Source organism: Equus caballus, chromosome 2 (assembly GCF_041296265.1).
Source record: "Equus caballus isolate H_3958 breed thoroughbred chromosome 2, TB-T2T, whole genome shotgun sequence".
Lineage (NCBI taxonomy): Eukaryota > Metazoa > Chordata > Mammalia > Perissodactyla > Equidae > Equus > Equus caballus.
In genome coordinates this window covers 106,991,186-107,013,929 of record NC_091685.1, presented here as the reverse complement: position 1 = coordinate 107,013,929, position 22,744 = coordinate 106,991,186, and the positions used below count along the sequence as shown (strand labels likewise).

Genomic DNA, 22,744 nt, shown 5'->3' with positions numbered 1-22,744 from the left:
AGTAACTACTGTACCCGCCACTTGTCTGTAAGAATCTTTCCAGGTAGCTTTTAACTTCCCACCTCTAGGGACTTGAACATTTTATGGTGAAAGTTGAAAATTCCCAGTTGGGAATTTGAGATTGTGTATATTTTGTATCAGAAAGAAAAGTTTTTTTAATGATAGATTGGATATATTTAACGTGAACACTTTTGGAACTTTTGACATATGCATATACCTATAAAGTCATCATCACTATCTATATAATAAAAATAATCGCCACCCCCTAAAGTTCTCTTGTGTCTTTTTTACAATAAAGATTGTTGTATATAAGGTGTACAACATGATGCTCTGATATACATATACATAGTGAAATGATTACTACAGCCAAGCTAATTAACATATCCATCTCCTCATATGCTTACCTTTTTTGTGTGCATTGAGATCACTTAAGAACTACTTTCTCAGCAAATTTCCAGTATACAATACAGTATTATTAACTATAGAAACCATGCTGTACCTTAGATTTCCAGAACTTACTCATCATACAAAACTGAAACTTTATCCCCTTTGGCCAGTATCTCCCCATTTCACTCACTTCCCTGCTCCCAATGACTACCATTCCACACTCTACTTCTTTGAATTCAACTTTTGTAGATTCTACACTAAGATCATACTGTATTTTTCAGAAAGGAAAGATCTTTCTTTAAGAATTCTTAAGAAAACATTTATTTACCCTATCTTATCTCTTGAGATCTCTTTATATATTGGTAACTAGTTCTTAAGTTATCTGTTAATGTGGATATTACTAATACTATTAAATTTGGCTACATGAATTTAAGAGTCTCGTCATCAGAAAAATAGAATCAGATTGTGAACTCTTCAGTGAAGTTAGTAATCATATCTTTTTCACAGGTATTTGGAATTTTTTAAATGAGATAAAAATACTAGAGCTTAATATTTTGTTTTCCAGGCATTTAGTAATAGTAAATAATAGAGTTTACCATTGGCCAGGCATGGTTATGGTCATTTAATGTATCTTAACCCATTTAATCCTCAGAACCACTTTATGAGGTAGGCTATTATTAACCCCAATTTTGCAGTTTAAAAAACTGAGGCACAGAAAAGTTAAATAACTTGCCCCAAATCAATACAGCTAATAAATGGTAGAGCCAGAAATCAAACCCAGATAGTTCATTCCCAAGCCTATACTCATAACTCTTCCATTATACTGCCACTTGAAAGTATATGTCATAATGGTGCAGATTTTAAAAACTCATCTTAAATTCAAATATAACCCTATTTATTTAACTATACTTGATTTAACTTTCATGTCAGAAATTAGTGTCAGAATAGAGCATTATGAACTACTTGGCCATTATTAACTTTGTAGTTACTGCAAGAGACCCATTGTGAGCTATACAAGGGAAGTCTTTTCTCTGTTTTATGCACTACTATATCCTTAGTGGTTAGAAAAGTACCTGGTACATAAGTGTTCAATGAGTATTAAATGAACCATACATTATAATTTAGATTTTTGTCAGAAGGATAAACCAAAATCAGGATAAACAACCTTATCAAAATTCAAGTTCTTTTCCAGTTGTTAATGTCCATTCAATGAAATTTCTAAATTCAAAAAGCAATAAGTTGGAAGAGACTACTAACTTAAAATTGGAAGAGCCACAAGTCATTTTGTACGTGAATATACTTAATTAGCTTTTTAGAAATCTGTGGACCAAATCATAGTGCTTTCTTAAATTGATAGAAGTATATGTAAACCTTAATTATAAGTTTAGGTCTGAGTTTATTTTTTAATAGAAATATGTTTTTTGTTGATTTTAAGAGAAATATATGCTCATCATAAGTCCCCCGCAATATAGTTCCCCATTCCTCTTTGAAATGTAACCCTTGTAAACGTTGGTTTATACATACATACACAAACATGAGATGATACTATTCATGCTTTTTTTTTAAGGTAGTAAAGATGTCATTCCATGACAATTCAGATCTACCAGATTCTTTCTAACAGCTACATAGGATTCCATTATATGGGTATATAATAATATATTTAACCAATCTCATTTTGACAGACTTATGTTTTCAATTTTTCATTATTAAAGATGAACAAATACATTTTTTAATAGACCAGACCAACACAAGAGGGATATTTAGACTAACATATTTTGGAAATCTCACAATATTATTCCATCTTATTAATTGCTTTAAATTTGTGTTCACACTTTAGGTCAATATTTTATGGTATAGAAATTGCCAATCTTAAAAGAAAAAAAACTAGTATTTTTTTCTCATTTATTTAATTAGAACACTATTCTTGGCCTTAAGCAGTGCATAAGTTTTAGTGCAATCATTTTACATTTTTCAATTGATGAAATGTTTCAATAAAATCTACTATATCAAACTAATATACTCAATTATTGTTTTTAAATACCAGATTCCTAGCTTTTTCACTGATGCTGAGAGAAGATCTGTGATGGCTGCAGCCCAGGTTGCAGGTTTAAATTGTTTAAGGTTGATGAATGAAACTACTGCAGGTGAGTACTTTGCAACTTGAAAATCACTGTCAGAAAAATACTGTTATAGTTTTTTTCTAATTAATACAAAGCATTTTTTTAACAATATTATGTACTGGTTCTTATAATCTTGTTGTTTGGGAATACGACATTTTGGCAGAGGTTAAACATCTCTTGAATTGGTTATAAGAATCATTAATATTACAGAGTTATACATGAGTAGACAAAAATAAAAACATTAATTAGCCAAATTACGAAAAGTTAATTTACTTTGAACCTAATGATTTTTATTATTCTACTGTATATTAAAGTGTAGTATCAAAGGGACTTATCCCTTGTTTTGCAAGTGATTGCTATGCTGGAATTAACCTAATTCTTTTTTCTTACACAGTTGCACTAGCATATGGAATTTATAAACAGGATCTTCCCTCATTAGATGAGAAACCAAGAAATGTAATATTTATTGATATGGGACATTCTGCCTACCAGGTCTCAGTTTGTGCTTTTAACAAAGGAAAACTTAAAGTAAGTAAATAAATTATTTGCTATATTGAACTTTAATGGTTAAGAGCATATAAGACTCTGTAGAGAACCTAATGCCTGTGTGTAAATCCTGGCTCTGCCACTTAAAAACCTGTGACCTTGAGGGGCCGGGCCCAGTGGCACAGCAGTTGGGTTCATGTGCTCCACTTCTGCAGCCCGGGATTCACCAGTTCAGATCCAGGGCATGGACCTGCGCAACTCTTATCAAACCATGCTATGGCAGGCATCCCACGTATAAAGTAGAGGAAGATGGGCACAGATATTAGCCCAGGGCCAGTCTTCCCCAGCAAAAAGAGGAGGATTGGCAGTGGATGTTAGCTCAGGGCTAATCTTGCTCAAAAAAAAAGAAGCCTGTGACCTTGAGCAAGTTACTTAACCTCCCTAAACATCAGATTCCTCACCTGAGAATAGTATCAGTAACTACCTCAAAGAATTTTTGAGGACAAAATGAGTTAATGTACATAAAGTGCTTGGAATTCCATATAGTAGACTCTATAATAGATGTTAGCTATTTTTATTATTGCTGAGGTGTTAGGTATGCTATCAGGCAGTATAAATTACATATTTATCCATAAATAAACTTAGGAAACATTTTCTAAAATGATTCCCATAGTTTTTAGAAACCTTTCTATCCAAGAGTCCTAATCATAATTTTCTACAATGTGGCATTATTTATTTCTATGTGCTTATCTTCTTACAGTATATATTTGGCTTTATATTCATTTTTACATTGATTATCTTATCCAGACTTATGCACTTCTCTCTCTCCATTATGCACATTTGTAGAATTTACTTGGAAAATGAACTTCTTTGGGTTACCCACCACCTTTTAGAACCTTTTGTCTCACAGTGGATATTACTATAATAACATCTGCGTAATCAGAATATTAAAGGGAAATGACTCATACTGAATATAGGATAGTTTTCTGTAAACTGGTTTAATCCTTGGTATTTAGTCTTGAATTTTAACTTAATTTTAAAAGAATATTTTTCTTTCCTTCCTTTTTAGTCGATACCTTAGAATAGTGATCTGTAATTTTTAGATCATAGACTGCTTCAAAAGTCTGATGAAAGCTTTGGCCCTTCTCTCCAGAAGGATGCACATTTGCACTTAGTTATATGCCAACACAATTTTGCATTTAATTTTGGGTAGTGCTGTACCTCATGAGAAGTCTATCCATGGGTTCTCCCTGCTGCTCTGTGGGATGACATCCCAATCAGATCAGGTTCACATCCTATTAGGATGCTTACCACTATTTCACCACCCTTCCTTGTGGGAAAAAAAGCTGGTGAACCACACCATCAGTGGGATTCTATTTTTTTAGTAGTTACTATTATAAGTAGTCGTTTGTGCCCTCTACCCTGGGGAGAGAGACTAGATGTCTTGGTCCTATGTTTTCAAGAGCTATAGTGTTGAAGTTCTGACTTGTTTACTCCTCTTCCGTCCAACTACTAGCTCGGGCTTATTGCTCAACAACCTTATTATATGAAATTTTTGTTTCTCCTCTTGACTTCTTCTGTTGTCTTTTTTGGTCTCTCATGTATTCTTTTGTTTCTTCCACATTTTTAAGCAAGTAGCCTGGCTTTTTTTTTTTTTAATAATAGTCAGAAGGCCTAATTCCTGATCTATAAATTGACCAATTACAGTATTTTAGATTTAATCTTTGGATCACTTTTTCTTGGCTGTTCTGATTTTGGTTACATTCTTAGGACTCTTTCTTTGCTCTCTTACTCTTGGTTTTTGGCCTACCTATTCAGTGGTTTTATAGAACCAGAGGATATAAGATACTGAAGTTTTCATTGTTGTAACTCAATTATTTCAGAATTAGAATATTTTTTTAGTTATGATTTATGGATGTGTAACCTAAAGCAGATAATTCAGAGTGGGTAAATAGGTTGGCTAAATATGTGGATAATTAATATTAAGATTCCAAATTTGGCATGCTGTTGATTTTTACAAGTTCTTTGGCTTTGATTTTATTTTAATTTTAAAAGGTATTGTTTCATTCTTTGTTGTTTTGTAAGCATCTATATTTCTTAAAATTCAGTTCTGGTTTTTTTGATTAAACAGGTTTTGGCTACTACCTTTGATCCATATTTGGGTGGCAGGAACTTTGATGAGGCTTTAGTAGACTACTTCTGTGATGAGTTCAAGACCAAATATAAGATAAATGTGAAAGAAAACTCTCGGGCCTTGTTACGTTTATATCAGGAATGTGAAAAACTAAAGAAGCTAATGAGTGCAAATGCATCAGATCTTCCACTGAACATCGAGTGTTTCATGAATGACCTTGATGTTTCTAGTAAAATGAACAGGTATCATATGTGTTTTTAGTTTGAAAAGTGTTTGTTTGTTCTGTAATGTTTAGATGGTCTGGTGTTTTTCATTCTGTTATTTTAGAAGGTATGCTCAATTTTTGTTTGTTTTTGGATTTCTTTATTTTCCTTTTTTTTATTGAGGTAACATTGGTTTATCATGCTCAATTTTTATATCTGAAACTAATGAATGTTAATTTTCTCACAGGGCTCAGTTTGAGCAGTTATGTGCTTCCCTTTTTGCCAGGGTTGAGCCACCATTAAAAGCAGTAATGGAGCAAGCTAGTAAGTGGAAATTACTGAACTAACCGTCAAAACTATACCATGGTGTTACTCACTTGAATGGGGTAGGAAATGGTAAAAGCACTAAAACTTCATGTGTTTTTTGAAGATTTGTATTTCTCATTTTAGAGGAGGAAATTAGAACTCATTCTGTATTCATAAGAGTAGGGCACTAGAGATCTGGGTTTATTAGTACTCCCTCTGGCTCCTTTTATTGTTTACAACATAAAACCAAAGCTAATTATGTTTGGAGGTGTTTATGTAAGTATATAGAAGATTCAAGGTGAAAGTAAAGTAGGAATGGGGACATGATTGCTTTTTGTTAAGGTTTTGGTGGTCAATTAAAAACACCTTCTGTGGGGATTTGTGAGGTGGAAGTTAGAAAATTGAAGGACTCTAAAGAGTTCCTTTAAAGCCCATGAGGTACTTGTCTGTTCTTATTGTGACTCCATCATCTGGACCAAGTGCAGTGCCTGACACACGGATAATTAATATTTATTAAATTTTTCCTTTCTCCAAAGTTTATTTTTATCTTCTTTCCGTTTAATCTTGTTTTGAGCAAATAAAAAGAATACACTTTTTCAAAAAGTACTTTCCAGGGCCAGCCCAGTGGCATAGTGGTTAAGTTTGCATGTTCCGCTTTGGCAGCCCAGGGTTTGTGGGTTTGTATCCTGGGTGCCAAACCTATACACCATTCATCAAGCCATGCTGTGGTAGCATCCCACGTAAGAAATAGAGGAAGATTGGCACAGATGTTAGCTCAGAGGCAATCTTCCTCAAACAAAAAGAGGAAGATTGGCAACGTATGTTAGCTCAGGGCCAATCTTCCTCACCACCCCCCCCCCCCCGAAAAAGAAAAGTACTTTCCAAGGTCTACTGTTTACATTTTTATAAAGACTGACTGCTTTTTCTCAATTAAAAACATTTTGTTTTCCAGACTTACAGTGTGAAGACATAAGTAGTATAGAAATTGTAGGGGGAGCAACACGAATTCCTGCAGTGAAGGAACAAATCACTAAATTCTTTCTTAAAGACATAAGTACCACATTAAATGCTGATGAAGCTGTTGCAAGAGGATGTGCGTTACAGGTATGATTATTTGTCTTTTTTTAGAATGTACATTTTCCCAGGAATATGGTGATAGGTCTGAAGGGACTTTTTAGTATTGTTTGTTCCAACCACTTGTCAATAGACTAAAAGTAAATTGAAATTATTTCTGTTAAATAAGTTTTGTGTCTGTCCCCTTTATTTTTTCAAACTATCATAGGACAGTATGTCTGTAATTATACTGAAAGAACATTTATTTTATGAATTCTGGTAATTATTCCCATTTAAAATTCTTTTTTGAGATTTAAAAATATTTTACATTAATTTTTGTAAGGTCACAGAAAAAGTAATCTGATACTTTTAAATTTTAACTAGTTGTTACCAAAAAACTAATTTTTAAAATATAACAATTTTATTACAAGGACTTTCTTAAGCAGTTCAATCAGGGTAACCCAGGGTATGTTTTGTTTTGTTAATTTAAATATGGTGTACATCTTATTTTCAGTGTGCGATTCTCTCACCAGCATTTAAAGTGCGTGAATTTTCCATAACAGACATTGTTCCCTATTCAATCACCTTAAGATGGAAGACCTCTTTTGAAGATGGAACTGGGTAAGTTACTTTTAAAGCCTTGGTTAGAGTTTGTCGTAAATAACTAGTTGAGCCTACTTTTCTAACTTAGAGGAATTCACATTTCTTAAAATTCTTGAACATTTTTTTACAAATGCTAGAAAAAAAGAGAATATAAAAAATTATATATAATCTATAAACCATGATGGCATATTTTTTAATTAATATTTTATTATAAAGTAAAACATTCTCATTTTTAAATGAAAATCACAGTATGGAAATATAAAGACTTAAAAAACCTACATTTGCCATACCCCAACTCCTATTTAGCCCATTTTACAGAGGTAACCATTAATAGCTAGGTGTATATCTATCCAGTTATTTTCTTTGAATATCCAACAATAAAAAGCATGCACTTTTTAAGTTGATACATAATTTGTACATCACCAATGCAACTTGCCTTTTAAAAAATGTTATGTATTACCTTTCCATGTCAACAGACAATAACTGTTTTTTTTAACAATTGTGTGTGCCATAAGTATTTTAACCAATACACTATAAAGTGATATTTTTCCTGTTTTAAGCAGTGCTGTTAGGACCATCCTTGTACACATCATCTTGTTTAGTTGGGTTTGGTATATCTGTAAGAAAACTGTGTAGGAATGAAATTGAATGAAAGGGTATGAACATTATTTTAACTAATACTGCCAAAGTAATCACTAAAAAGATTATATTCCTATTAACATTGCATGAGATTACCTGTTTTAACTTATTTTCTCCTAAACTTTTAACATTTTAAATCCTCCTAATCTTAACATTTTAATAGAAAAAAAAATAATAATACTTTGTTATTAAGTTCCCGTTTTTGACTATTGTGAACTACAGTCTTTCATGCTTTTATTGACATTTACATTTCCTTTTCCATAAACTGTCCAGGATTTAAATAGCTTGTTTCCCTACCAAATAAAAATTTGTGTTTCAATACTGTATTTGACTACTTTTCAGAAGTATACCTTGTATAATAAAGTAAACCTGTATTTAGGTTTTGAGGTTGCTTTTAAAATTTTGTTCTCTGTTCTATATATCCACACCCCCCCAAAATTGAAATTTTTGCACAAATTTCAAAAATACAGATTATCATTCTGATCTGAATGCTTTACAGAGCATTTATATGGCATGTTTTGAGACAAGAAATATTATCCTTAAAAATTTATTTCAGTGAAAGGTATAAGTGATCCAGAAAAAAATTGTAAGAAAACATATGGGGAGTTAAGTTGAAAAGTAAATATATCCTAGAAAGAGTAAACAAATGGGACTTCATCAGACTAAAGAGCTTCTTCAAGGCAAATGAAAACAGGATTGAAAGAAAAAAACAACCCACTAATTGGGAAAAAATATTTGTAAGTCATATATCTGACAAAGGCTTAATATCCATAATATATAAAGAACTCTCACAACTCAACAACAAAAAATCAAACAACCCAATCAAAAAATGGGCTGGAGACATGAACAGACATTTCTCCAAAGAAGATATACGGATGGCCAATAGGCACATGAAAAGATGCTCATCATCGCTGATCATCAGTGAAATGCAAATCAAAACTACACTAAGATATCACCTTACACCCATTAGAATGACAAAAATATCTAAAACTAATAGTAACAAATGTTGGAGAGGTTGTGGAGAAAAAGGAACCCTCATACACTGCTGGTGGGAATGCAAACTGGTGCAGCCACTATGGAAAACAGTATGGAGATTCCTCAAAAAATTAAAAATAGAACTACCATACAATCCAGCCATCCCACTACTGGATATCTATCCAAAGAGCTTGAAGTCAGCAATCCCAAAAGTCCTATGTACCCCAGTGTTCATTGCAGCATTATTTACAATAGCCAAGACATGGAAGCAACCTAAGTGCCCATCAACAGACGAATGGATAAAGAAGTTGTGGTACATATATACAATGGAATACTACTCAGCTGCAAAACAGAACAAAATCATTCCATTTGCAATAACATGGATGGACCTTGAGGGAATTATGTTAAGTGAAATAAGCCAGCTAGAGAAGGATAATCTGTGTATGACTCCACTCATATGAGGAATTTAAAAATGTGGACTAAGAACAGTTTAGTGGATACCAGGGGAAAGGTGGGGTGGGGGGTGGGCACAAAGGGTGAAGTGGTGCACCTACAACACGAATGACAAACATTAATGTACAACTGAAATTTCACAAGATTGTAACCTATCATTAACTCAAAAAAAAAAAGAAATATGAAAAAAAGAAAAGTAAATATATCCTAGTGACTACAATAAGAAAACAGAACATAATGAGAGGTTCTTGAAAGCTAGAATAGAAGAAGAGATCCATGAATGTGACATTTTTATACCTTTCATGATTGATAGGATGATGATAGATTATTAAAGTGTGAGTTTCTGCGCCACTATAAACAATAGTTAAAAACTGTTTCTCCGGGCCGGCCTGGTGGCACAGCAGTTAAGTTCACACGTTCTGCCTCTCAGCAGACTGGGGTTCGCCGGTTCGGATCCCGGGTGCAGACATGGCACTGCTTGGCAAGCCATGCTGTGGTAGGCATCCCACATATAAAGTAGAGGAAGATGGGCACGGATGTTACCTCAGGGCTAGGCTTCCTCAGCTAAAAAAGGAGGACTGGCAGATGTTAGCTCAGGGCTAATCTTCCTCAAAAAAACACAAACCAGCAAACAAACAGAAAAACTATTTCTCTTCTTCTATTTAAGGAACAGGATTGCTATGTAGGCTTTAAAACATCCTGTACTGGAGAGGAGAAAATACTATAAAGGACATTATTATATCAACTGAAAAAAATTCGAAATGGATTGTAAAGTATCAATGTAAATTTATAAAATTACAGCTATACTGTGATTGTGTTAGAGAATATCCCTATTAGGAAATACACATTGAAGTACTTAGGAGTAAAGGGTTGTACTGTATGTAACATCCTCAATTGCTTCAGTAAAAAATATACACAGAGTGTGTGCACCCAAGTGATGAAACAAATGGAGTAAAATGTTAACAGTAGCAAATCTAAGTAAAACATATCCATGTGTACCTTGTCCTGTTTTATTTTTGCACCTTTCTATAAGTTTGAAATTATTTCCAAATAAAAATTTATTTTTTAAGAGAGCTAGAATAAAAAGGGTTACATATGACAAGTATCTTGGAAACTAATGGATAAGATTTGGTTCTCAGAAGTGAGCAAAAAAATAATTTCTATGTATTGGCCCTAAAAATATACCTATTCTTGGGTAATATTTCTCTTTTTAGTTGGATATAATTGTCTGTTACCGTGACATTCTAAAAACTTTGAGCCATAAAACTGTCAAAATGCATGTTTATGGCAAAACCAATAATTCTTTTTCTTTACATTTGCACATCGAGATCTTTACAATTGCTGCTTTTGAATTAAGAGTGAGATGGATTCTGTAATTAGGTTTATAGGCAACTTTGTTTTTAACTGAGCGTTTTCCCACTCTATTTTAGGGAATGTGAAGTATTCTGTAAGAACCATCCTGCCCCATTCTCAAAAGTCATTACTTTCCACAAGAAGGAACCATTTGAACTAGAAGCATTTTATACTAATTTACATGAAGTGCCTTATCCTGATCCAAGAATTGGTAAGAGGACTCAAGAAAAAAATTTTAATAAATTTTTGCTTTTTATAAATATGTTAATATTTGTATCAAGAGAACAAATAAGTCGATATTTCAGCTAAGCAAGCACTGAATTTTTAAAGAAAGATGTTCGTACTTTTTTCTCATTATGCACTTTTTAGTGCTCAGAGTTTATTTCTGCAGTAACAGCAGATTTGAGCATTTTTAATTCATTTTGATTTGTATATTTAAAATGCTCTATCATTGGCCTGAGAGGTTTGGGAAGGATTATTTTTTATAAAAAATCTCTTTCATTGTAAATTGAAATTGTGCTGCCAGACTGATTTTATGTTCTGCTTTTAAACTTATGCTCACTGCCAACAACTAGAATGAGTATCATTGGATTAATATGAAAGGAAGAATAGGAGACTGTAATGTCCATTTTAGCTGTATAATCTTTTTAGAAGATATAAAAGAAAGTGTGATTTTTTTTTTAACATTTAAAAGAGAAGGAATAATTTTTTTTAAGTTTTAAAATTGTGTATGTGGGGGCCGGCCCCGTGACTGAGTGGTTAAGTTCACACGCTCCACTTCGGTGGCCCAGGGTTTCGCTGGTTCGGATGCTGTGTGTGGACATGGCACCACTCGTCAGGCCACACTGAGGTGGCGTCCCACGTGCCACAACTAGAAAGACCCACAACTAAAATATGCAGCCATACACTGGGGGGATTTGGGGAGAAAAAGGAAAAAAAAAGAAGATTGGCAAGAGTTGTTAGCTCAGATGCCAATCTTAAAATAAAAATTGTCTATATGTACTGCTTTTGTTGATAGACTAAAAAGGGGACAGTATAAATATTTTGAGTACATTCTTTAAAGCAGTAGAAATAAATTACTGAAGATGGTATTAGTTTGCTAGGGCTTCTGTAATAAATACCGCAAACCAGGTGACTTAAACACTAGAAATTTATTGTCTCACAGTTCTGGAGACTAGGAGTCCGAAATCAAGGTGTTGGCAGTATTGGTTCCTTCTGAGGGCTGTGAGGGAAGGATCTGTTCCAGGCCGCTCTCCTTGGTTTGTAGATGGCCATCTTCATGTTCACATGACATTCTCCCTGTATGAGTCTCCAAATGAGGACACCAGTCATTGGAAGAGAGCCAATCCTGATGACTTCGTTTTAGCTTGATTACCTCTGTAAAGACCCCGTCTCCAAATAAGGTCACTTTCTGAGGTACTGGAGAGTAGGACTTCAGCATATGAATTTGTGGAGGACACAGTTCAACCCATAACAAAGGCCAACCAGAATATTACTCAGTTTTTCTGCCTAGTATTCTCTCTCTACTATGGATATCATTATATACTTGAGATTTTTTTTGAAAAATAAAACACTGTAGAGTTCTTAAAATGAAAAATTAGGGGCTGGCCCCGTGACCGAGTGGTTAATTTTGAGTGCTGCGCTTCAGCAGCCTGGGGTTTCACTGGTTCGGATCCGGGGTGCGGACATGGCACCACTCATCAGGCCGTGTTGAGATGGCGTCTCACATAGCACAACTAGAACGACCCACAACTAAAATATACAACTATATACTTGGGGGCTTTAGGGAGAAAAAACAGGAAAAAAAAAGGAAACAAAAAATCAGGAAAAGACTTATAAAAAAAAAAGAAAAATTAATATGACCTTTGTAGATATTAGTGACTGGATAATGTAGCAATTTTGCTATGGGAAAAAAAATCCAGAAATTTTGAAAAATTACTTTATTTATGAATTACCAAGATGATTATGATTTGCAAAGCTTATAGCAAAAAGATAATATCTATTTGATTTTCAAATTCAGAAATTGAATTTTGTTATTTTGGTTTTAGAGTAGCAATACTATAAAATACTTAAAAGTTATATTGGCTTGAGTCAGATTGTCCTTTGTTAAAATTTCTACTTTTCTTTTTCCTAGCATTGATGATTTGGGGCTGGTTGCTTAACCTGTCTGAGTCTTAATACCAGGTTTATTAAGGTATAAAAAGGGTGATCTGAGGGAAATGCCTGTCCCACAGTAATTAATCTGGGTGTGGTAATAATTTTATGATTATTTGCCAGCATCTTGAAAGATGATAGTCAAATTATTGAATGACTTAATCTAAGGCCCATGTACTGATCAAAGCTCTTTTTTCTTCAAGGGAGCTTCACTATTCAGAATGTTTTTCCCCAGTCTGATGGTGATAGTTCTAAAGTGAAGGTTAAAGTTCGTGTTAACATCCATGGAATCTTCAGTGTGGCTAGTGCTTCAGTAATTGAGAAGCAAAATGTAGAAGGGGATCACAGTGATGTTTCTGTGGAAATGGAAACTTCATTTAAGAATGAAAGCAAAGATGATGTGGTATGTAGAGATTCTGTTTCAAAGTTTCTCCAATAAATAATATATAAAGTATCTTAATCATAACTAGTACTTTAATAGTTGACAATATTAACCTCTGACATTTTGCTCTGATGTTCTGCTGTGGGAATCGGCATAAACTCTTTTATGAAAGCATTGAAGAAAAATTCTATTTTAAATGCTGTACATCTTTTGCAGTGTAACATACTTTTTGGAGGCTTGTACATCTTTCATAGCATTATATGGAACACGTGCATATGTATGGTTGGAGTCATCTTTCCTAAATTCTTTATTTCCATTAAAAACATGTATTGTGGCTAGCTTTTTTAGTTTATAGATAAAACCAATTCAGACTGATAAATTTTGAACTGTACACATAGATATTTTTCAGTTGAAAATACATGCTTAATAAAGAATTTCCTAGGGCTTAGGAGGATATTTGTGGCAGTTCAGCAGATGAATGTGCTGTACGTTCAATAACCTTACAAATTTTTGACGGTTTATTTCTTTATGAAAGGTTTATGTGAGCACAACACTGTTTTTACTCTTGGTGTACCATAGATGAAGGAATCTTAGGAGAACGTGATTATATTCCATTACACAAAATTTTCATCTTTTTATGTATACTATTTATAAATTATCGTTAATGGCATTTGTTAGATTTTTTCCAATTGTAATTGGAGTATGCCCTAGATTTTTCATGTAGTGTATATTAAGAATTGATTTTCTTTTGTTAAATTTCAAGACAATTTCTCCCTTTTGTGAAGGTTGTCTTTTTGTCTGTTTTTATTAATAATTACTATAACGTCTTTTCTTCCAGATTGATCAGAATTTTACCACTACTCTTTAAAAGTATTCTTTTAAATCCCTACCATAGCTGATATAATAGATTTTGTATAAATTGTAGTTTATTTTGTTATCCTTCCTAACAGAAGAGGTGAAGTTGAGTACTCTGTGTAGAAAACATTTGTAAATTGTATTTCTTATTGGTTTTCTGTAGGAGTTTTCTCTTTAATTCTGTATCCAGAAGTTAAAATACTTATGGCTGAAATACCATTATAAAGCAGTCTCTCCCTTCACCCAAAAAAATGTGAACCAATTCAAAGTAGACTCTGGAAGCTAATTGTTTAAGTTTTAGAGGAGAAAAATAGGAGGGTAATAAATTCTTTTTACTCTTCCCTAGCTGCTGACACTTCTAACTCTGGGATAGGTAAAGAAACCCAGACATTTGCCAGCGAACAGCAGCAGGAGTCTTTTGGTTTTTTTGCTTGAGAGTCAACTTATGAAAGTTGATTTTATGGGCCTCCTTTTTCATTGAAAATTAAGATAGCTTTGATTTTTCTGAGAAGTCATAACATAGGTTACCGACTTCTCTTCAATGTAAGGATGTCTCAGAAAATTGATACTTCTCTTCTGGGTATGTATTAATATCGGGGCATAGTAAGAAGTCATCGCGGCTTTTAGGCTTCATCACCAAACCAAGGATCAAACAGACTATGTGCTATTCATCATATTAATGTACCTTAATTCAACTATTCCCAAATTGTTGACTGTTTGGATTGTTTCTCTTTTAATCTGTTTTTAATTCAAAATATTCGATTACTTATATGTACCAGACACTGTTCTAGGCACTGAGGATACAGTGGTAAGCAAGATAGAAACGGTCCCCACCCGTCTGTAACTTAACTTCTGGTGGGAAAGGACAGGCAAGAAGCAGCAAGATACTACATAAATATGAAGGAAATTAACAGCAGGGGGATGCATAGTAGAAATTATATGATAGTGATGAGGAAATCCACCTGTGAGGAAGGAACAGGTAAGCAGCCTGAAAGATGGAAAAGCAGTTTGAGGGTAAGGAGTGGAGTAGGTAGTTGTCTGAGCAGAGTGAATAACGGGTACAAAGGCCCTGAGGCAGGAAGCCCTTTTTTTGTTGTAATAAATGTAAGGATAGCTGATATATAAGATAGAGGAGTGGAGAAGGGGAGAGCGGCAAGAAAAAAATTGAGAAGGTAGATCAAGGGACAAATCAGGTAAAGCCTGATCATGATAATGATTCTGGATTTTATTCTTAAGTGGTTTTTATTTATTCAGCAGTTAACTAAAAGCATCTAGAATGTGTGTTTGGATAGAGCAGTGAACAGAAAGATGGTCTCACCCTCATGGAGTTTAAGATCAATTAGAGAAGCAAGGATCTAGAGGCACTTCCCTTAAGTTCCTCACTATTGATAATATTCCTATGAACTTTCTTAAAATCATTTTAAAAAATTAACAAATTACTCTCAATTGTAAGATGTACAATTTTACACTTTTTTAATTTCTCTGAAATTGGGATGGGTCTTACAAATATCTTATATTCACTGTTGCTAATGGCAATAATCATGACATAGTTCTCATCATCTATACGTGTGTGAACTTGGTTGTTTTCTTAATGGTGTGACTAGGCACTTGCAACCCCTTGACATTTCAGTCAACAGATTGTTTAAGGACCATTCAAAGAAGGAAATCAAATCCTGGTGGTTGTCTGAAAACAATCTACTGACTCCTTCTGGTAAGATGAAGAAGACACCATCATACAACTTGCAGAATAGATGTCAGTGGCTTATAAAAAAATGTTAGAGACCATACTGGAGCAATTTTTAAACAAATGCTGGGTCACTACTGCTCTTCATGGCATAGAGTGTAGTGTTGTGTAGAAAAATACATTAACAACTGAATTAAGTGATTTAGAAGAGTTGGATTCTGGATGTAAAGAAATTATAGAAACATCTTAATCACTTTATTTGGTTTATTTTTCTTTTAGAGATATAAATATATACACAATAGAAGATCTCTTTCAATAAGTATAAAATAAAAGTGCTAACTGATAAGGCATTATGGCCATTTAATTGGCAGTATTTTCTTCTTAGTAGTACATGAAATAATAATGTATTTGTGTCTTCCTGCATTACCCTAGCTTACCACTATATCACTTTTTTTTTTATCTCTTCTCAGTCACAGGGTTGGGGAAATTGTAGAGTTGGAAGGGGGGCAGTTGGAGTATCAGAAATAATTGACCTTTTAACTGTAAAGAACACTGGTGTAAATTATCTTCTAACTTGTTTTTCTCTTTGACACAAATAAGCTTTATTCAAGATAGCCTTCTGAGTGTTATATATTTGCTTAACTCTAGATATATTAGAAGATCTAAATCATACTGATTCCTGAATTTCAGGCTTTCTTCCTTTTAGGAGGATGGTTGTGGGTAAGATTAAGACAGACCAGAAAAATCTAATACTTGTGCTTGCCAAGTGGGATGTCCATTTTGGCAGCAAGTTTGTCTTTTATACATTAAAAAAAAAAATCTTAAAAGTTTACATTGTTATAATTCAGAGATATCTACTTCGACAGTTTTGATGTATTTCCTTGAGTATTTTACTACATTTTAAAAATACAACTGAATTTAATATATAAATTTTATAACTTTTTCACTTCATTTTCCCACATTAAGTTCTTTATAAACATTTTTCATGTCAAGTTTAATGTTCTCTTTTTGTAAGTTTGCTTTTGTGAATATGTCTTGAGAACAGTTTTCCAGTTCTTGCAATTATTTGGCCACAAGTGAATGAAACAAGGTTTATTCACATAGCATCGAATAGATCTTTTCATTTACCTCTTAATCTATTTATTTGTGGTTATTCTCATTTGAAAAACAACGAGCTTCTCCTTTACTATGTTTACACATTTCATAACAGGCTTGAACTCTTAAGATGCTGTTTTATTTTTTTAAAAAAAAGGCACTATAAATATTATCAATTACATATTTTCTTTCCAGGATAAAATGCAGGTTGACCAAGAAGAAGGAGGTCATCAAAAATGTCATGCTGAACACACCCCAGAAGAGGAAATTGATCACACAGGAACCAAAACAAAGGTTACTTTTACTATTTCTGTTGTTGTGGCTTTTTGAGATTGATATTTTGAGTTAATGTATTTACTTTATAATGCATGCTTTTAATACATGATTTTTTTAATCTTAGTTCTGTGGAAAAGTATAGAAAGCATATAACCGGAATAAATACATTTTAATAATTTACTCTAGAGGATTTTTTAAAGAATGAACCCTAACAATATAAGTAACATTATCTTTTTGGTAGGAGAAAAGATGTTTTTCAGTAACTTTTTCTCTCATTAAAAGTCATACAGTCTCAGAGAAAATAGGAGATGGGATAAGCCAAATGAAGAAAAGTCAAATTAGCGATAAACTGCATCTCAAACTTGACCACTGTAAGCATTTTGCCACATATCATAAAATATTTTTCTTTGGGCAAAAATAAATTTTTTGAAAGTAAAATTTTAAAGGATAAATGACTCTATTATTGAGAGTCATTACTTTACTAAGACATTCATGCCAATGACCTAGATGAATGTGGCTATAGCTCTAAACTCATCTTCAACAGATTTTGCTAACCTGAACAGAATTTAATGTTTCTTGGTTAGCTGTATAGGTTTTTTTTAGAGGGTATAAAGATTCAGTTTTAAATCATAGGATCTCACGTAATTTAAAACCTGAAACCTATTTTTTCTAAATTTTTAATTTTACTGAATATTTTTTGCTTTTAATTCTTTAACAGCTTCATTGAGAGTTTACATATGATACAATTTGCCCATTTAAGTGTACAATTCAAAGGTTTTTAATATACTCAGTTTTGCAGCTATTATCACAATTTTGCATTTTCATCACCCCAAAAAGAAGCCCTGTACTCATTAGCAGTAACTCCCTGTTTCCCCCCAACCCTCTCCCTGCCAACTCTAGGCAACCACTAATCTTTCTATCTCTGTAGCTTTGCCTATTCTGGACATTTTATATAAATACAGTCATACAATATATGGTCCTTTGTGACTGGCTTCTTTCACTAAGCATAATGTTTTCAAGGTTCATCTCGGTTGTAGGATGTATCAGTACTTCATTCTTTTTCATGGCTGAATAGTTATTGCATTATATGGATATGTACCACATTTTTTTATCCATTCATCAGCTGATGGACATTTGGGTGGTTTCTACTTTTTAACTATTATGAATAATACTACTGTGAACAATCACGATCAGTTTTGGATGTATATCTTCATTTTAATTGGGCATGTACCTAGGAATGGAATTGCTGGGTCATATGGTATCTCTCTGTTTAACATTTTGAGGAACTGCCCAGCTCTTTTCCAAAAAAACTGCAACATTTTACAGTCTTGCCAACAATGTATGAGGATTCCAGTTTCTCCACATCCTCACCAACTCTTGTTATTTTCTCTTTTTTCTTAATCATAGCCATCCTAGTGTGAGAAGTGGCATCTCTTGTGGTTTTAATTTGCATTTCCAGCTGAATATTTTTTATGTAGGCAGATTCAGTGTACACAGAATATAAAATACTATCAGTATTAAAGTAGTATTTTTAAATAAAGTATAGTACATGGTAATAGTTCTGTTTGATTTTACTCTTGTTTCTTCTTTTTTTTTTTTTTAAAGATTTTCTCTTTTCCTTTTTCTCCCAAAGCCCCCCAGTACATAGTTGTGTATTTTTCGTTGTGGGTCCTTCTAGTTGTGGCATGTGGGACGCTGCCTCAGCATGACCTGATGAGTGGTGCCATGTCCACACCCAGGATCTGAACCAGTGAAACCCCGGGCCGCTGATGCGGAGTGCGCGAACTTAACCACTCAGCCACAGGGCCGGCCCCAAACCCTTGTTTCTTCTGAAATCACTCTCTTAAATCTATTTTTAAGCTAGTTTTAGAAATTTACACTTCTCTTGCATTTCTTTTGCAGTCAGCTTCCTCAGACAAACAAGACCGATTAAACCAGACCATTAAAAAAGGAAAAGTCAAGAGTATTGATCTACCTATCCAGAGTACCCTTTGTAGACAATTGGGCCAAGATATTCTCAACAGCTACATTGAAAATGAGGTATATAGATCTGAATTGATGTTGAAATAGGTGGTAAGGTATTCTGAAATTTTTGTAGAGGTCAGTGATCCCCTGAATTGGGAGAACTAGTGTATAATTCCTAAGGAATTATTAAATAGAGCATTGAACTACTTTATTGTGGATGAAATACTGAGCTGTATTGATGTCATTTACAGTGTAGTTTTCATCTTTTAGCTATATGAAAAACATGGATTGTCTCCACTATAGAGAAAGACCATTCCAAACACTAATGATTCTTACCCCTTTTTATTCTGTCTTTAACAGTAACACCCAGCCAACATCGTATGGGGAAGTATTAGCAGCTCCCCTCTTCTAATGTGTTGTCCTTGAAGATTAAGGCTCTATCAAAATGTTCTCTGACTTCTATTTAATACTTTTGAAAATCTGTCATCATCTGTGAAATTTTCTTTACATGTCTACATGTTTAATTTTATAGTCTCTTGAGAAAAAGTTTTGTTTCTTTACCTGTAGTCGTATAAGAAGTACTTTATTTTTTAAATTTATATTTAAGTAATGGTTCTTAATTTCTGCAGGCTTAGCTGGCATTAAACGTAAGTTGTCTTTGATGTGCCCCATATTCTGCTATCTGCTGCATATTATTCTAGGAATTTTCTCAAGAGATTTTGACTTTACAATGCTTGCTCTTTTTAGTACCTATCTATATTACCTATTCACTACTTAGTAAAGGCTTCATTTTATGTGAAGCAAGCATTCCTGGATACCCTGAATAATTCAAAATTTGTGTGTTTTAAGACTAATTTTCCCAAAGGAATGAATTGTGGGAAAGCCCAGCCATGGCAAATTTTGTGTATAAAATAAGATTTTTCTTAAATTTTTAAATGTCTCAGTATTTTAAATTCACAAATGTCAGTGCACTGCTAGTCTTATGTTTAAAATACTATGCTTTTGTTAAAGTGAAAATTTTGTTCTTTATTATGATCTTCAAATTCTTTATTTCTTTCCTATTGATTATAACAACCATAATTTTTACTAACATCTTTAAACACTTTGTTATCTTATTTAATCCTTAAAACAAACCTATGAAGTAAAGGTATTATTAGAGATCTGCATTTGCAGATGAAAAAACAGGAACAGGTCAGAGAGTAACCTTTGGATTTGGATCCAGGCAGTCTGTCTCCAAAGCTCAGGATCACAACCACTATTCTGTCTTCCCTCCCAGAGCTAGCATTTATTCAGCAGCAGTTATGTGCCAGGCACTGTACTAAACATTTTACATGAATGATGTCAATCTTATTAACAGCCCTATGAGACAGATAGAAGTATGCTCTCTATTTTAGGATAAGAAAACTGAAGCTTAGAGAGACTAGGTGACTTTGCTGTGACTCAAAGCTAGGAAATGGGGAACCTGAGATTTGAACCCAAGTATGTACAATGACATAGTCTGTGGAGTTTTTTTTTGTTTTTGTCTTTTGGAGTTTTTTTTTAATAGCTTTATTGAGATAGAATTCACATGCCATACAAGTCACCCATTTAAAGTGTACACTTCAATGGCTTTTGGTATATTACATTATTAATTTTTTAAGTGTGGTAAAATCTATATAACATAAAATTAGCCATTTTGGCCATTTTTAAGTGTACAACAATTCAGTGGCATTGATTATGTTGACAGTGTTGTGAAACCAAAACTTTCATCACCTCAATCAGAAAATCTGTAACTGTTAAATAATAACTCATCATTCCTCCCTTCCCCCAATCCCTAGTAAACTCTAATCTACTTTCTGTCTCTATGAATTTGCCTATTCTAGATAACTCCCTTCCCCCAATCCCTAGTAAACTCTAATCTACTTTCTGTCTCTATGAATTTGCCTATTCTAGATAACTCATATAAATGTAATCATATAATATTTGTCCTTTTGTTTCTGGCTTATTGCACTTAGCATAATGTGTTCAAGGTTCATCCATGTTGTAACATATATCACAACTTCATTCCTTTATATAGTAGAATAATATTCCATTGTGTATGTATGCATTTTATTTATCCATTCATTTGTTAATGGACAGTTGAGTTTTCATCTTTTGGCTTTTGTGAATAATGCTGCAATGAACATTGGCATATGAGTATCTGAGTTCCTATTTTCAGTTCCTTTGGTTATATAGCTAGGAGTGAAAATGCTGAGTCATATTATATTCCTTCTCTGGCTTTTTGAGAAACCACCAAACTGTTTTCCATAATAGCTGCAGCATTTTACATTTTCAACAGCAATCTTCAGGGATTTCAAATTCTCCACATCTTCACCATCACCTATTTTCCATTTCTTTAGTTATAGTCATCCTAGTAGGTGTGAAGTGGTATTTCATTGTGCTTTTGGTTTGAATTTCCCTAATGTGTATTTTTAATGGCAACTAATCTGAAACTTTGTGGACAGGGGAAGATGATAATGCAAGATAAGTTAGAGAAAGAAAGAAATGATGCTAAGAATGCTGTTGAAGAATATGTATATGATTTTAGAGACAAGCTGGGTACTGTCTATGAAAAATTCGTCACTCAAGAAGTAAGTCTAAATTTTTAAATTTTTATTAGAACTATTTAAATGTTTCCTTGAGAATACTGATAGAAATTATGTAAATAAATGTACCAAATGTGTTATTGCTGTCAGTCTCCTTGGGCACCTTTAGGAATGGTTTTTGGTTATTTTTCCAAATTGCAGAAGTAAGTTGAAAAACATATTTGTGAATAAAAAAGGCAGAAAAATCTGGAATTTAATCTTTTATACTTGAAAAAATGTTATCCTTCCTTGATGACTTTTATTTGTAAGGAGAGCATTTTCAATTAATGTCACTTAAATGTATAACTAGGACTTGAATAAACTATCTGCAATGCTGGAAGACACAGAAAATTGGCTTTATGAAGAAGGAGAGGACCAACCTAAACAAATTTATGTGGATAAGCTTCAAGAACTAAAGGTAAATTTTTTGAAGTCTATGTTAGTGTTGAATAGAATATTGTTTTCCTAAAAATATGGTGTGAGAGCACAGTATATGTTTTTAATAAATATGTAAGAAATTACTAAGGCAGATATGTGTAAGAGGAAATTCTACTTTTAAAAGCATTTTGAGAGGTGAGTAATGCTACATGATAATTGGAACCAAACAATGTATAATCACATTTGTCTATCATGATACTCAGATATAAATATTTAGCAGATGACCCAGAGTGTTAGTATTATTTTTACACAAGAGATATATTTCTGAAATGTCATTAAGAAGTGATTTTTCAACCTGACCCCCTCTTATCCATTGGAGGAGTCACTCTTCCTCTGCCTCTCTCCCCCTTCACCACTCTGATTTTGAGGAGTAATACACTGCCCTTTTGTATTCTCACATTGCATTGATGGGGACACCTGGCCAGCAAAGAACTTCAAAAATAGCACCCCTGCCCTTGAATTTCTTTTGCAAAGAAATAGGAGGCGTGGTCGCCAGATCCCCTTTTCCTAGGTCAATGGAATGATTTTAAGAAAAGACCACTATTATAACTTTCCTCCTATTTGCTCCCCAACACTCCCC

General features: G+C 33.4%; 1 protein-coding gene across 4 annotated transcripts in view; it reads left to right on the top strand.

Annotated features, from left to right (window-relative positions):
* Positions 1-22,744, top strand: part of HSPA4L (heat shock protein family A (Hsp70) member 4 like) — a 61,665-nt gene that overhangs the window by 24,923 nt on the left and 13,998 nt on the right. For all 4 annotated transcript variants that reach the window (XM_023636578.2, XM_023636580.2, XM_023636581.2 and 1 more), the window contains exons 6-17: positions 2,432-2,531; positions 2,902-3,035; positions 5,125-5,369; positions 5,578-5,654; positions 6,589-6,740; positions 7,204-7,310; positions 10,790-10,923; positions 13,070-13,269; positions 17,078-17,176; positions 19,061-19,198; positions 21,607-21,732; positions 22,037-22,144. In XM_023636578.2, coding sequence (XP_023492346.1) covers positions 2,432-2,531; positions 2,902-3,035; positions 5,125-5,369; positions 5,578-5,654; positions 6,589-6,740; positions 7,204-7,310; positions 10,790-10,923; positions 13,070-13,269; positions 17,078-17,176; positions 19,061-19,198; positions 21,607-21,732; positions 22,037-22,144 — 1,620 coding nt within the window. The remainder of the gene's footprint in view (positions 1-2,431; positions 2,532-2,901; positions 3,036-5,124; positions 5,370-5,577; positions 5,655-6,588; positions 6,741-7,203; positions 7,311-10,789; positions 10,924-13,069; positions 13,270-17,077; positions 17,177-19,060; positions 19,199-21,606; positions 21,733-22,036; positions 22,145-22,744) is intronic.